The sequence below is a fragment of the Lepidochelys kempii genome, chromosome 17 (genome assembly GCF_965140265.1).
Source record: "Lepidochelys kempii isolate rLepKem1 chromosome 17, rLepKem1.hap2, whole genome shotgun sequence".
NCBI classification, from domain to species: Eukaryota; Metazoa; Chordata; order Testudines; family Cheloniidae; genus Lepidochelys; species Lepidochelys kempii.
The window spans coordinates 3,362,099-3,376,857 of NC_133272.1; the positions used below are offsets into that span (position 1 = coordinate 3,362,099).

Genomic DNA, 14,759 nt, shown 5'->3' on the forward strand with positions numbered 1-14,759 from the left:
CTGTATGACATTTTAGTTTGCACTGACTTTGCTAGTGCTTTTCATGTAGCCTGTTGTAAAACTAGGCAAATATCTAGATGAGTTGATGTACCCCCTATATGACCTCTAGGTACCACAGAGATACACGTACCCCTGGTTGAGAACCACAGTCCTAAACAGTTTTACGTTTAACAACATTCTGAAGAGGTCTTTGTTCAAGAACTTAGTGGAGCTAAAAGCGTCTCTTTCTCCAGCAGAAATTGGGCTACAATAAGAGATGTTACCTCACTCACCTTGTCTCTCTTTTGTTCTCAGAAGGTTAACTCAATAAGTTTGATTTAAGGATCTAAGTTGGTCCACCCAAGGACGTACAACATTAGAAGAGATTTTATCACTGACTCTCAAAGCATTCGCGGACCAGACGACAGCACCTCTAGCATCACTGCATCCACCACATTAATTCTAGACCAGTTTACTGCCTTGCCACAGTATCAGGTTCTTGATACACCCTTTCCTAACAGAAGGGCTTCCAGTAGGATGCATTTTTCTCTTCACACAACTACATGTAAGGTACTAAAGGGCAGTTTGTAATTTGCTTGCTAATTACTTTATGAAACCTATTCCATGAAATTGGTGATCAACATACACAGAGATGAAACATTAGCAAAGGGTCTAGTAGATTCCAGTAATTGATTCTTGCAGTTTATAATCCAGAAGTTGACCCATGTTTCAATATCTAGGGTTGCTTAGTTCTTGAGTTTTCAAAAAAGACGTCGCCTACCTTCCCACTCAACATTAGGGCTCTTGGAGGAGCCACATGGGCTTGCAGAACTTCTATACTCCATATCGATATGCTCCTGCCTCTGGCGCTGCTCCTCCAGCAATGCTGATTCATGCATAGCTTTAATGTGCCGCTGATAGAGAGCATAACCACTAATGGGTGTTCCAATAGGCACATTACATGGGCTACAAGAGACCTAAAAGGGAAGAAAATAAGTACATAATATCTGTATAATACATATCAAACATTTACCAAAGTAGCTCTCTTTTGCCAACAACAACTCATGTCTACTTGCTCCATGTCAAAGGATGTAATCTACTTCTACATACTTCAAAGGCAGCATCAGAACTTTTCTGGGTGTTTTTAAAGCTAACTGTTCTGCATTTATCATTGGTTTCAGAGTAACAGCTGTGTTAGTCTGTATTCGCAAAAAGAAAAGAAGGACTTGTGGCACCTTAGAGACTAACCAATTTATTTGAGCATAAGCTTTCGTGAGCTACAGCTCACTTCATCGGATGCGTACTGTGGAAAGCGTAGATGATCTTTTTATACACACAAAGCATGAAAAAATACCTCCCCAGGAGAGTGGGGTGGGGAGAGGTATTTTTTCATGCTTTGTGTGTATAAAAAGATCATCTACGCTTTCCACAGTACGCATCCGATGAAGTGAGCTGTAGCTCACGAAAGCTTATGCTCAAATAAATTGGTTAGTCTCTAAGGTGCCACAAGTACTCCTTTTCTTTTTGCATTATCATTGTAATTTAAACTCAATCACAAATGTACTGTGATAAAACAAAGAAACAAATTCTCTCTTGTTCTATGATATTTTTCATAACAAAATGTAACATAAAACAAATTATGGATATTGCAGATTCCCCTTCAAATGACATTAAGAACGTACCATAGGTGGTATGACAGCAGCTCGATGGTGAAGTTGTTGCAAATCCATCTGCCCTTGTTTTATTGTGGAGGATACTAGTATAGATCCAGTAGGGTTTAACAGTGAAGGCTTTGAATCCATAGTGAAGATTCTGGAGAAGGAGAGAGCAGAAAATTAAAACTAGACAAAGTGCAAGATCTTGATAGGATTACAAACAAAAGTACTCCTTTATTGAATTAAATAACTGAAAAGCAAAGAGCAAGTAAAAGCAAAAAGTTACATAAATACCCACAAGACCAAGCCTGAATGGAATACATGCTGCAACCACTCGAAAAAGAGCATAACCTTTTGTACATCAAAATAGCACACAGTACAATGCACACCAGAGACCAGAACAAGTGGATGGCAACATTTCAATAAGTCTGCTTATGTTCTAATTTTAAATTCCTTAATTCTGCATCAGTAATAAGAATTTGTCTGTTAATTTCTTTAGTTGATATTAGATGGGGTGGGATCTGAGTTACTACAGAAAATTTTTTCCTGGGTATCTGGCTGGTGAATCTTGCCCACATGCTCAGGGTTTAGCTGATCGCCATATTTGGGGTCGGGAAGGAATTTTCCTCCAGGACAGATTGGAAGAGGCCCTGGCAGTTTTTTGCCTTCCTCTGTAGCATGGGGCACGAGTCACTTGCTGGAGGATTCTCTGCTCCTTCAAGTCTTTAAACCACGATTTGAGGACTTCAATAGCTCAGACATAGGTGAGAGGTTTTTCGCAAGAGTGGGTGGGTGAGATTCTGTGGCCTGCGTTGTGCAGGAGGTCGAACTAGATGATCATAATGGTCCCTTCTGACCTTAATATCTATGAATCTATAAATAAAATGGTGATTGTTAAGACAGAAGTCATGTTATACATATTTTTTCCTCTACATTATATTTTTCCAATTGTTTATCCAAGTTAGTTTTAAATATTTCCAGGGATAAAGCCTCCTTCACATCAGAAGACTATCAACTCTTGCTCTACATTTTGAAATTCTGGGAGCTTACAGGACTTCTATGAAAAGCCTTTCAGTGTACAAATATCTGCTGAGAAATCAATAAAATGAAGAGAAAAATCCTATTTAACATGGTAGAACTTCCACTATAAAATGCATCAACAAATTATAAAATTTAGAGCTTTGATCATGACTGTAGCAGACTACCTAAATTCTCAGAGGAATAAAAAAGGTCTAATATATTCTTTGCTTAAATCTGAGAGGAAGATGTGCTTTATCATCACTTGTACATCACTAGTCTGAACTACTGGCTAAGTGTAGGATGACTCCTATGCAAGTTAAGATTACTTCCCGTTACACAGGATGTAGGAAGCAATAGAATTGCCCTAAAAATTATGACAATACCTATTGAAAATCCCATTTTGTAGGTTCTTCTCAACTTTACCATGTTAGGAATTATTATGCTAATTAAAACCCGTCTAGTGCATTTGTAAAGCACCCTTCACCACAGTTTTTACTCTTCCTGTTTTTCAGCCACAATTCCTCGAGTTCAACAAACCTATTGTCACCATTTAGCCTGGTAAAAGATCAAGTAGTCACTGTCACTCACAATATGCCTGAGAGAGGTGGCAGGAGTCCAAGGTAATGCGTTAAAATGGTTTGAGTCTTTCTTGGAGAGACACACCCAATAAACAGTGATTAGAAACTTCACCTTCACCACTAGACACCCTCAATTGTGGAGTCCCACAAAGATCAGTTCTCTCTCTGGTCCCATTCAACACCTACATGCAGCCACTAGGTGAACTGGTCAGATGACATGTACTTAAGTGTCAGCAATATGCAGATGACACACATCTCTACCTATCCGTCACAACATGAGACCACACTGCTACCACCATAAAAGCCCCATGCTTGGACAAGATCAGCTCACAGATGAGGCTGAACCTGAGCAAGACAGCGGTGATGCTGGCAGGCAAAGGAAAGCAATTAAAGAGTTTGCAGTCACAGTGCAGTTTCCTTTGGCTGAAAGTACACAGCCGCAATTGGTCAATTTGGTCCATAGTCTAGATCTGAGTACTGATTCCTCACGGACACTAAGCTTCCACATAGCAGCAGCCACGAGTAATGCTTTTTATCATCTCCAGTTGGCTAGGAGACTCTGTCCCACCCTGGTGGACAAAGAGTTGGGGTTAGTCAGTCAGACCTTTATCACTTCTTCACTGGACTACAGCAATGCAATATACCTGAGCATGAAGAATGCAGTATTTAGGAAACTCCAACTAATACAGAACACTGCAATGTCTCTCCTCAGCAACACAGGAAACCTCAGACACATTAGACATGCCTTCCACTCCCTGTGCTGGCTTCCCACAGAATTTCTTAACTAAGTTCAAGGTCTCAGTCCTTATTTTCAAGGGACTCAATGGCCTGGGCTCAGGATACCTAGAAGACTGTGGTCAACAACATCAATCCTCTGGTACAATAGAACTCTCTACAATAAAGCCTAAAGCTTGTCTGTGCAGAGACACAGCTTTCTTGGGGACCAGTCCAAGACTCTGGAACTAAGACCAATCACCACCACCTTCCGCTCAAAGTGCATGGTGCATTTCCTTAACCTTGCCTTCTTTAATGTAATACATAGTAACAAGTACATTTAATAAAACCCTACCAAAACAAGACACTCCCTAAACACACTTCTCCCCCTGGGGAGAGGATATGAGAATAAATATGTGACAGATGTTACGTCAGTTGCTTAATGCACTATTGGAATGTGCTCAGATACTAGAGCGATGAGTGTGGTATAAGAACCTATACAGCTTAGAAGAGGGGAAATTCTGGGTCTCTGCTTCTTCAGGTACCCTGTGACAACAGTAACATACTGGCACAACTCAGAATAATCTCTTCTATGAATGAGGAATCATTACGACTTTCCACATAAAACAGAAACTCTCCATTACATCACACTCTTAAACTAATTAAAGTTATAATAAAGGAGATTCAAAATATATTTTTTTGGATTTGTACATTGTACATAATGCATTGTATCAAAACCACTTTACAGTTTAACTAAAATGAGAATTCTCTCCAATTTTTTTAGAAGATACATGTGGGGAAGACTTTCCAAATTACCACTTTAGTTTTGGGATAGATCACTGCCTCAATTGATTTTTGAATAATAGTTTGTTCTGTGCCAGAAAATCTTGAAGCAACAATAGTTTCTCCCCAACCCTCAGAAGAGGAACACAGGATTACATATCATGGAGACCCTTGACAGGAATATCTAGCCTTTTGTTTTGCTTTGGAAAGTTTCTCTCATTGTTTTCAATAAGGTGCTATCCTTTCCAAAAAGCTGCTTAACATGTACATGTAGCCTATTCTTGGCACAAACCCCAGATGGCTTAATTTCCTTCCTCCTTTAGCTTTCCAGGCAGGAGTGTGGTTTTTGATGGCTGGCCATCCACCAGACTATCATAGAGAATTCAGGCTATAATTTGCCTTGCTGAAGGCAGATATTTTGTCTGGGTTTTGGGCATACTGTTAGATCAACATTTCCCCTCACTAAGCATTAAGACTCTCCTTTCTGAGAGAGCATATACCTTTCTTTCTGAAAGCCCCTTTTCCCAGTAGGAGTTGATACTGCTTGTAGAACCAAGCATCACCACCACTCATGACACTTGTCCACATTCCAGAAAGCAGAATTCAAAAGAACATGGTGCCAAATAAGCCATTTGAAAAATGGGTGTTAATGTTTAAACTACAAAATATTTGTATTGTACATGCATGCACACATACTAAAAATCTCAAAGTTCAAACCACGGAGTTGAGTGAGGGTTAGTGGTAGAATGAAGAACACACAAACATAGGAAGTGTTCCATATTTTGCTTTAACAATGTGTCTTCCAGTTACGTAATACGATTTTTAAAAAAGAATGTTTTGTGTGCGCGCGCGCACGTGGAGATCTCTAGTAGTTTAAAAGTAACTGAATATCCTTTGTCACAGACATCCCAAGTAGAATTTGGGTTGTCTCTCTCACCAACAGAAATTGGTCCAGTATATTACCTCACCCACCTTCTCTCTAAGGTTAAATTAATGTTTCTCTCATAATTGAATAATTAAACTCACCTTTGTCTTTCAGGTTCCCCATCAACATCTTCATCAGCACTACAAGTAGCACTAGAATCATTGTCTGAATTGGGCTCTGGTCTTGCTGGATTAGTCTGCTGTGACAGGCTGAAATCCATTTCCTCAGGTTCTGACTTTTCCTTGGGTTTCTCCAAATCCCTCTCTTTGGTATCACTCTCTATTTTCACTTGAATGTTCTCGGGTAACCTTATTTCAGCATCTACAGGTTCTGCTTTAGTATGCACTGGAAGGTTGAGCACAGGCTTAGCTTCAGCTGGGTGGCTTCTACTGTCCATCTCCATTGGCTCCTCTGCCTCATTACTTATTTCTTCCTTAACTTGGAGCTCAACATTCTGATTTTCAGCTGTTTGTGCACTTTGGGCTGCTGAGGAGGGGGATGTGCTAGGTACGGTTTTAATGGCAGATTCCTGTTCTGCTGTTGTCTCAGTGGTTATCCTAGCAGCAGAGCTCTCAGACATCGCATCTTCACTGGGTTTGGATGCTTCCACTGGTGAAGGAGATGGAGCACTCTCTGTATCTGAACTATTTTCAGCACCTGAAAGACATTATTCTTGCATAAGCACTCAAAATATAATTAACACGCTCTGACTGGACAGCAAATAATTGCTCTCATTTTACAGCACCCACAAATATATGAGGTATCCCACAGTACAAATAAGACTACAAGCCTCTGCCCCAAAGATATCATTCACCACTTAATTTCACACCTAATGCAATGATGACTTTACATGGGAAGCTTTTCATCATTTGTGAACAATCCAAGCAACTCATTTTCAAACATGAATTACACAGATTTATTGCTTAGCGCAGAAATCTCTCTTTCAAAAAACTTATTTTAGTTTTAGGTATTAGCCACAGACTATACATTTAAAATTTCTTCATTTTAAGAGTCGATACACTTGTAGAATTGGAATCCAGACACTGAAATACAGGCTGCAACATGAAAAAAAGTCTGCTATAGGCTTTCACACAGCAGAGTTGACAAATTTTCAGAAAACAATGCTGTGCATCACAGCTAGTGACAAACTAGGGTTTTCAATCTATAGGAAGAATTGTAAATTAGCATTATTAACAGCATTTTGTACCATTTTAAAATAAATGGTAACTTTTATTCATCTTTCATTCTAATCATTGTCCCACAGAAATAACTTCAGTAAACTGGAATCTTAAGGCAAAATTCCCTAACAAACATTTAATAACAAAGTTTAATATAAACTACAAATGCTAAGAGAGAACCATGGTTCCATAATATAGCACAACAGATTCTATTCAGAAATCTTATATTACTATATCAATCCTTATTCCTTAAAAAGCATTTTTACAGGAAATATTTAGTTCAAATATAACATCCTCACAAGCTTTTGGTATTTTTAGAAGGAGCGTCTACATGCCTTTCCCATTCAACTGATGTCTACTGCAGAGCAGATAGAGCACTACACAGCCTACCGGTTAACTGAAAGGTTTAGGTTCTCTCAACTGTCATTTAACGTACGTAACCTTTTATAGACAAAGTACACGCCTGGTAAAATGCTTAAACAGAACCAGAAAGCAAAGGGTCTTCACAGGTTTTAATGGATAAATTCACCAAAAGGATTTTTAATCTTTTATGTTAAACACATGGATCTGGTAAAATTTAAAGATTCATCAATTCTAACTTGTTAAAGCTTCTCTATGATTTGAAAAACCTTATTACTAATTATTATTGGCTTTTATATAGATGAACAATTTTCTGAATAACATGCAGACATCAGCAGCTTGAGACATTAAGTCAAATACTCTGATTCATAGTTTATGAATGTTACTGGATACAGTTCTACATAAGGATGGCCAAATACAGATTTGATGGGGAGTCTAATTATGAACAGTTGCAGCCAACACAAAAAGCTGGTAAGTATTCCCCTGCCTGAAACTTTTCAGAGGCTAGTTACTAGCTAAAGACTATAAATTCATGATTCACCATGTTTTTTTTTATAAGGGCAGTTTTATGTAGCCATTTGCTGTCAGTACGATCAAGTTAAGAACACTGGGTGAGACCAATAGTCCGCAGAGACCAATATCCTGTCTTCCAACAGTGGCCTGTATCAGATGTTTAGAGGGAAAGAACAGAACAGGGCAATTTATAGAGTGAACCATCCGCCTGTTGTTCAGTCCCAGTCTCTGGAAGTTAGAGGTTTAGGAACACCCAGAGCATGGGGTTGTGTCCCTGACTATCACAGCTAATAGCCATTGATGGAACTATCCTCCATGAACTTACCTATTTCTTTTTTTAATCAAGTTATAGTTTTGGTCTTCACAACATTTCCTGGCAATGAGTTCCATAGGTTGACTGTGTGTTGTGTGAAGAAGTACTTCCTTATCTTTGTGTTAAACTTATTGCCTATTAATTTCATTGGGTGACCCCCTAGTTCTTGTGTTATGTGAAGAGATAAATAACACTTCCCTATTCACCATTCGTGATTTTATAGATCTCTATTATATTGCCCTTTAGTCGCCTCTTCTCTAAGCTAAACAGTCCCAGTCTTTTTAATCTCTCCTCCTATGGGAGATGGTCCATACCCCTCATCATTTTTGTTGCCCTTCTCTGTACTTTTCCAATTCTAATATACCTTGTTTGACATGGGGCAACCAAAACTGCACACATGCAGTACTCAAGGTGTGGGCATACCATGGATTTATATACTCCGTTTATAAAACAGAAAATATCATAATGCATCCTCTTTCCTAATGATTCCTAACATTGTTAGCTTTTTTGACTGCTGCTGCACATTGAGCAGATGTTTTTGGAGAACTATAGACAATAACTCCAAGATCTCTTTCTTGAGTGGTAGTAGCTAATTTAGATCCAGTCGTTTTGTATGTGTAGTTGGGATTATGTTTTCCAACATGCATTACATCGCACTTATCAGTACTGAATTTCATCTGCCATTTTGTTGCCCTGTCATCCAGTTTTGTGAAATCCTTTTGTAACTCTTCACAGTCAGCTGCAGAATTAAGTTTATTCAGACATAGATATAGTAATCCCACCTGCTAAACTTCAACCCCAGAGTAAGAGTCTGAAAACTACACTGGACTATTTTAAATTAAATAGAGTGTAACTTTTTGATCATTTTAAGTGACAACTTCTGCAGGTGATCAAACATCACAGGCAACTAAAATGGTGGATCATTTTAGTGCTAGTAGGAGTTTCCTTCCAAACCAATTCTGACATTTCAGTAGTTACCCTCACTGTCTTCTGGATTCTCTTCTTCATTGGATGCTTCGATATCTTCATCCTCCTGAGCAGAGACCGTTGACGCCACGCTTTCACACTGCGATACATCGCGCTCCTCACGAGGCCTTCGTGAAGACTAAGACAGAAAGAATTGAGATTTACTCAATCTTGAAAACTTCCATATATTAATTTTAAATGCACTCTCTCTCCACTTTATATCAGATTCAGAAGTTAAAGAACCCCCTAATTAGCAATGATGTTTCTTTCTGCACTGATTTACACCTTGTTTTAACTCAGGCAGTACTGCAGGGGGCCAAAGAGGAATACAGTATTGTCAAATGCACAAAAGCTTTCAGATACAAGCAGAACCAGTAGTTATTTCACTTGTTAAGATATGTAACTCCAACTAGCGTCACTGTGCCATAATCCACTCATTTTCCAAGGCTGTAAGCACTGGCCTAACTCTGCTACCACTTAAGTCAAACTACTCCTGCTGATATTAAATTAGGCTAGCACTGTGCTTTTGAAAATCCCATCCTTGGTGTTTTACTTTGGCTATATATGCAGCAACATTCAGTTGCTGATGTTCCACTGGCTATCCTAACCTGTTTTGCACTGTTGGTGTTGTTTAATAGCTACATGTTTCAGTCCAAAGATATTACTGGTGGATGAAGCCCCTCTATACAAGTGAGTTTGCAAAACACTTTGAAATTCCTCAGGAGGAAATGTATTACACCAAAAATGCAAAATAATATTACTACTGACCTTTACATTTAAAGTGACTACTACCTCTAAACCGTCTATCTACCCGGGCAATGAAAAGCGGCATCAAGTGCTAGAAGGTACAGAGCAAAAACAGGTGAAATGAAACAAAATGGGAGGCTGAAGAAGTTTCTATTGTGAGCCTCAAGGCCTAACTTTAGACCAAACCCAATTATCTCCAAAAATTATTTAATCCAGTATGATTTACTCACTTTCTGTTTGTGCTGCTGAAGGAGGTTGTCCAGATTATGTCTCCTTTTATAGTTGAAGTAGAAGTTTTTACACTGAGCTTCACTTTTAGTTCCAACCATTTTGGCTATTGCTGCCCAGTTGCGACCATGTTCCACTAACCCTATTTAAACAAAATGCAAGCTTAATATTTACCATGATAAATAATCAGGCTCACCAGAAATCAATTCAACCACACACAAATTCCACTTTAAAAAGGTCTGACTTAAACACAGACACAAGAAAATGGGGTAAATCACACTGTCCTTAAAATGACTCTTGTTGCAATAATGAACCCACCCAACAGATGGAAAAGCCCTGCACTTCATAAAGCATAGCAGGGTGCCTCTGAAGCTATTCCATTCAAAAGTTTTGCCAACATCTGAAACAGAACCAGTCAGCACATTCCCTCCCATGTGCTCATTAGCTAGGTTTTCAGACTTACTATAGAAAAAGTAAATTAAAAATGTATTTAGCAAGAATTAACTAGTGCTGTTAGAAAGCTGTCGGCCCAGTTGCCTCTCCAGAGGACAATGCTCAAACAGCTGTTGTGATGACATCACCCCAGAAACCGGTAGCAGCACCAGTACGATAACATGAATGGTGCAGCTTAAAGACTTTATTTTTGGTAAGTAGTAATCAGCTGGTACAGTAACATTTCGTAAGAGAAATATTCTTTTTTAATACTTTGATATTATGAAAGCTTCACATTTCCTTCTACTATTGAAATAACATCCTACTAAGCCTATTTTGTTAAACTTTCATAAGAAAACAGTAAAGTCAAATTTCCTTGCAAATGACAGATAAAGTACTACTACATAAAATTTCCCATGACAGATCGCACCACTGGTCTATCAAGTCCAGTGTTTCCTTTGGCAGTGCTGATGCATCAGAGGAAGGTGAAAGCTTCATAATGTCCTTGCTTGAGTAAATGTGTAATACGACGCAAGGGCAAATGATTCCTTCCTAACCCCTACAGTGATCAACTGTCAGACTGAAGCATGAGATTTAATTATCCTTATTTCTATTTGTAGTTAAGCAGGCTACTGATCACAAATTATTGAGTCTCAGCTGAGTCTATCTACCCTCCTGTGGCAGTGAATTCCATTTCTGGCTACATGCTGCGAGAAGGACAATGAAACCATCTTTGTAATGGCACACCCGCTCCCCTTATAACGTACGCACAAGGTAGGTTACAAAGACTTAAGTACTGCAGTAGCTACTATCATATTTTGTGCAAGTAATGAAGTACATAAAAGCTACGTTTTATGATGCAGAATCCCTGTTTTGTTTCCTCAATTGGTCATTTAGGGTCTGATACGAAGTCCATTGACTTCAGTTCGTTTGGTTCAGGCTCTTAACAATTAAGACTGGTTCTGCAGTCAGCGTATATTAGCAAGGTCCTACTGTATTTTCTTATTTTGTTCTATATCTATATAGGCATAAATTATCAAATGACTCTTCATCTTGCATGATGATAAAGACTGATCAGTTTATCAAACTTCATAACTGCCACCAGTATAAACCTCACCTTTAAAAATTCTACAGTTCAGGTGTGACTGGAAAGTTGAGGGCTTGAAATCTACAGTGTGGGGCTATTGGCTGTTTGGCATAAATGGAAGAGAGGCAACAGCAATGCTTGCCCCTAAAACCATGTTTCTCTGGGAAAATAATTTCACGAACATTTGTTTACCCTAGCTACCAGTCATCAGCGACATAAGGACAACCAATGCCCCACCAAAGCACTGCATTTCAGTACTTGCATTCCAACAACACCTGGTTAACCTTTACGATCTAGATTTTCAAACGCAGTTTCTTATACAATATATACCTAACCCCTTAACATTTGGCACTGGTGAAATATGAAACTACTAGTAGATTAATGCTTAAATGCTGCCTCAATACTGCCATGTCTAACATGTTCTTCTGAAACATCCCTCAAAAAGAAATACTTAGTGTTGTATCAACCATCTGGAACTTGCTATACTTGTGCAATTAGAATGATTTGGTTTTGTAAACTGCATAGGAAGATATTTCTTGCTTAAGTAGTTTTTAAAATTCATCAAGCATCTCTTTCTTCCACCATCATCTTAGTCTGATATCTTAGACATGTGTGACATTACTTGGATGACCTGAAGCCAGTTCATAGCTGCTCAAGTGGAGGAAGGCAAACTTCTAGGTGATCATTTAAGGCATTTATTTTACAATCCATAGAATATAGCTTTACTAAGCAGAGTGGGGACTGCGTATGTTAGTATTTTACATAAAATCATGCCAGGTATAGTTTTGACTCTAATGAGACAAAGCAGAAAACAAGATCTTAATATAGTATAGATATATTTTTGTGTGTCTCATCAATACATCCAGAAGCTCTTTATGAAGGTGAGTTTTAGCCTTCTTTTCCAGACTGAAAATGAAATGCAGCAAGAGGTTGAGGTTGTACCTAATGTCACAGAGAGGCAGTGGCAGAGCCAGGAATAAAACACAGGTTTTACTCCCTGTGCTGCATCCTATCTACTGGCTCATGTGGTCTGCCCTGTTAGGATAACCGACTTCTTTTCTTTCTGGGACATAAAACTATTGAACCCACATCCACTACTACTATGCACATTTGAGAAAATGTGTAAAAATCCCACACCACACTACCTAGAATAAAAAGGATAAGAAATTCACACCGAGATCATGAAGTATTTCAGATTGTGAAATTCAAAAAGGTTCTTAATCTTATAATATAAGCATATTTTCTCTTAATTAAGTTACCATTTCACAATGTTAAGTATCATCTGAAAGGCAAGATTAAAGAGTAAACAAGCAGGTACTCAGTAAAATATGATTCTGAAAGCTAGAAATTCTCCCCAGTATAAGTATCAGGATGATCGTGGTAGCTCTGTCTACAAGATAGATACACATCAAAAAAAATTACCTAATCCCTACTAACCTCTCCCATTTCTTAAAAATCTACTATAAATAAATATTTGGAATACTGCTGCTCTGCTAATGACCTCCGCACTATTTCTAAATACACTAAGAAAATATCTAAGACTAAAAACTGGATAGTTTTTTCAAAATCTTGGACTCTGGATTCTTGGCAAAAAATAGGCACACAGAGTGACTAAAATCTCTAGAAGATCTTTGAAAGTGATCTTTACTATACATACAGATATACACAAACACAAAAATTAAAGGAGAGCTCCAATGTAATATAAAATTTATTCTAGCCTTTATCTCTGCTTTTGAAATTACAAAAACTCACTTAAGTGTGTTATAATAGTTTTAAAAGATTAAATGACCACTCTCTTGATCTGATTACACAAAACATGACCGTAAATTTTGCTAAAAAAAACTTTGGAAATCAAAAAGTTTAATTTATTAGGAAGCTTTGTAAATAAGGGAATTTTTTTTTTTTTTAGTTGCAGAACTAGAACTGAACAGATTTCCAGTGCTTTTACTAGGAAAGCCATTTTTTTCAGTCCTGCTTTACACCAAACCAGGCCTGCGCCAGGAAGTATACTTGAAGTGACAGCTCTGCAGAGACAATAGCACCACTTGACTGAAATAATAAACTGTTTTGAAATGCTGATACGTTTTTATTTAAAACGTACACCACAGAGCACAAATATCAGTAATATTTCCTTTAAAATCCATGTTTAGGGGTACTTGAATCAGGTACAATTCAAGTTGCACTTGAATCAGAATACTACCGTTGCGAAGGGTCCTTTACACTTTTACAGCACCCATTTTCTATTTTTAGAATTTGAACATAACTTGCAAGCAGTAAGTAGAAACAGGATGTGTTTTGTATTAGGCAGTAGCATAGAAGCAATTTTTATTTTACTTTGAGGGCTATGCAACACCTATAAACCTGGGCAAGCAAAGAAAGCATCAAGCCTGATTCTTAAAAGTAATTCAAGTCCCAAACTTGGAAGTGTACATACTAAAATAAATTTTTTTTGCATGGTATATTTAGAAGTCTTTCTATATGGTGTACAAACATTTTCAGCCATAACTAGAGAAAAACAAAGCCTACAAATTCTTGTGATATGTTTTAGCACAGAGCACTAAAGAACCAAGCGAATTAATAGTTCTTGCAAAAAAAATTTATCTAGTGTCTGCTTGTACTCATTTAAAATTTGACTCCCTGTTGAAGCTAATATCTATCACTAAGCTTTGCCAGAGTTCGAATTATACGCACAATGTTTTAATACATTAAAATTTGCCACTCTCCTTGCCAAGTTACAATGCAAACTCACATTTCAGATAAAAGAATTCATCTAATGGAAAGGATATTGATGTGACTTGTAAGAAGGTGTTACTTAGTGCAAATTTCAGATGCAAATTTTCATTCACATCAGTTTCATTGTTATATAGAGACTACTTTGTAAAATCGTTTTCTATCAGACTGTTGATGGCCATAGCTGTAAACTGAAATCAAATAGCTTTTCCAACAGATTGGGAAAGCCAATAAAAACATCTAAATCTGCATGTTTGTTTGGAAGATTGGTTTGTTTTGTGTGGATATCTGCTTCTAAGAAAAAGCTCCTTTCAAACGCAAAATGAAAGTGAGTCCCCCACCTCATTAATTCAAATTAGCACCGCAGAGACTAATTAATAACCAGAATTGAAACCAAAGCTTTAGAAGGATCACCTTTTTTAGCAATTTCCATTTCTTCTTCTGTCCAGCGAGAGGTCTCCACAGGCTCTGCAGAAGCTGAAATAGCAAATGGTGAGTCCCATTAGACAGAGAAAAGACCAGGATATGCCCGTTCAGCACCAATCACACAT

At 37.9% G+C, this 14,759-nt stretch overlaps 1 protein-coding gene across 15 annotated transcripts in view; it reads right to left on the minus strand.

Moving 5' to 3' along the window:
* NCOR1 (nuclear receptor corepressor 1) overlaps positions 1-14,759 on the minus strand; it is a 114,902-nt gene that overhangs the window by 32,404 nt on the left and 67,739 nt on the right. For all 15 annotated transcript variants that reach the window (XM_073315885.1, XM_073315883.1, XM_073315882.1 and 12 more), the window contains 6 exons: positions 14,623-14,685; positions 9,962-10,101; positions 8,997-9,123; positions 5,756-6,311; positions 1,662-1,791; positions 761-956 (listed from right to left, as the gene is read on the minus strand). In XM_073315885.1, the coding sequence (XP_073171986.1) occupies positions 761-956; positions 1,662-1,791; positions 5,756-6,311; positions 8,997-9,123; positions 9,962-10,101; positions 14,623-14,685 (1,212 nt within the window). The remainder of the gene's footprint in view (positions 1-760; positions 957-1,661; positions 1,792-5,755; positions 6,312-8,996; positions 9,124-9,961; positions 10,102-14,622; positions 14,686-14,759) is intronic.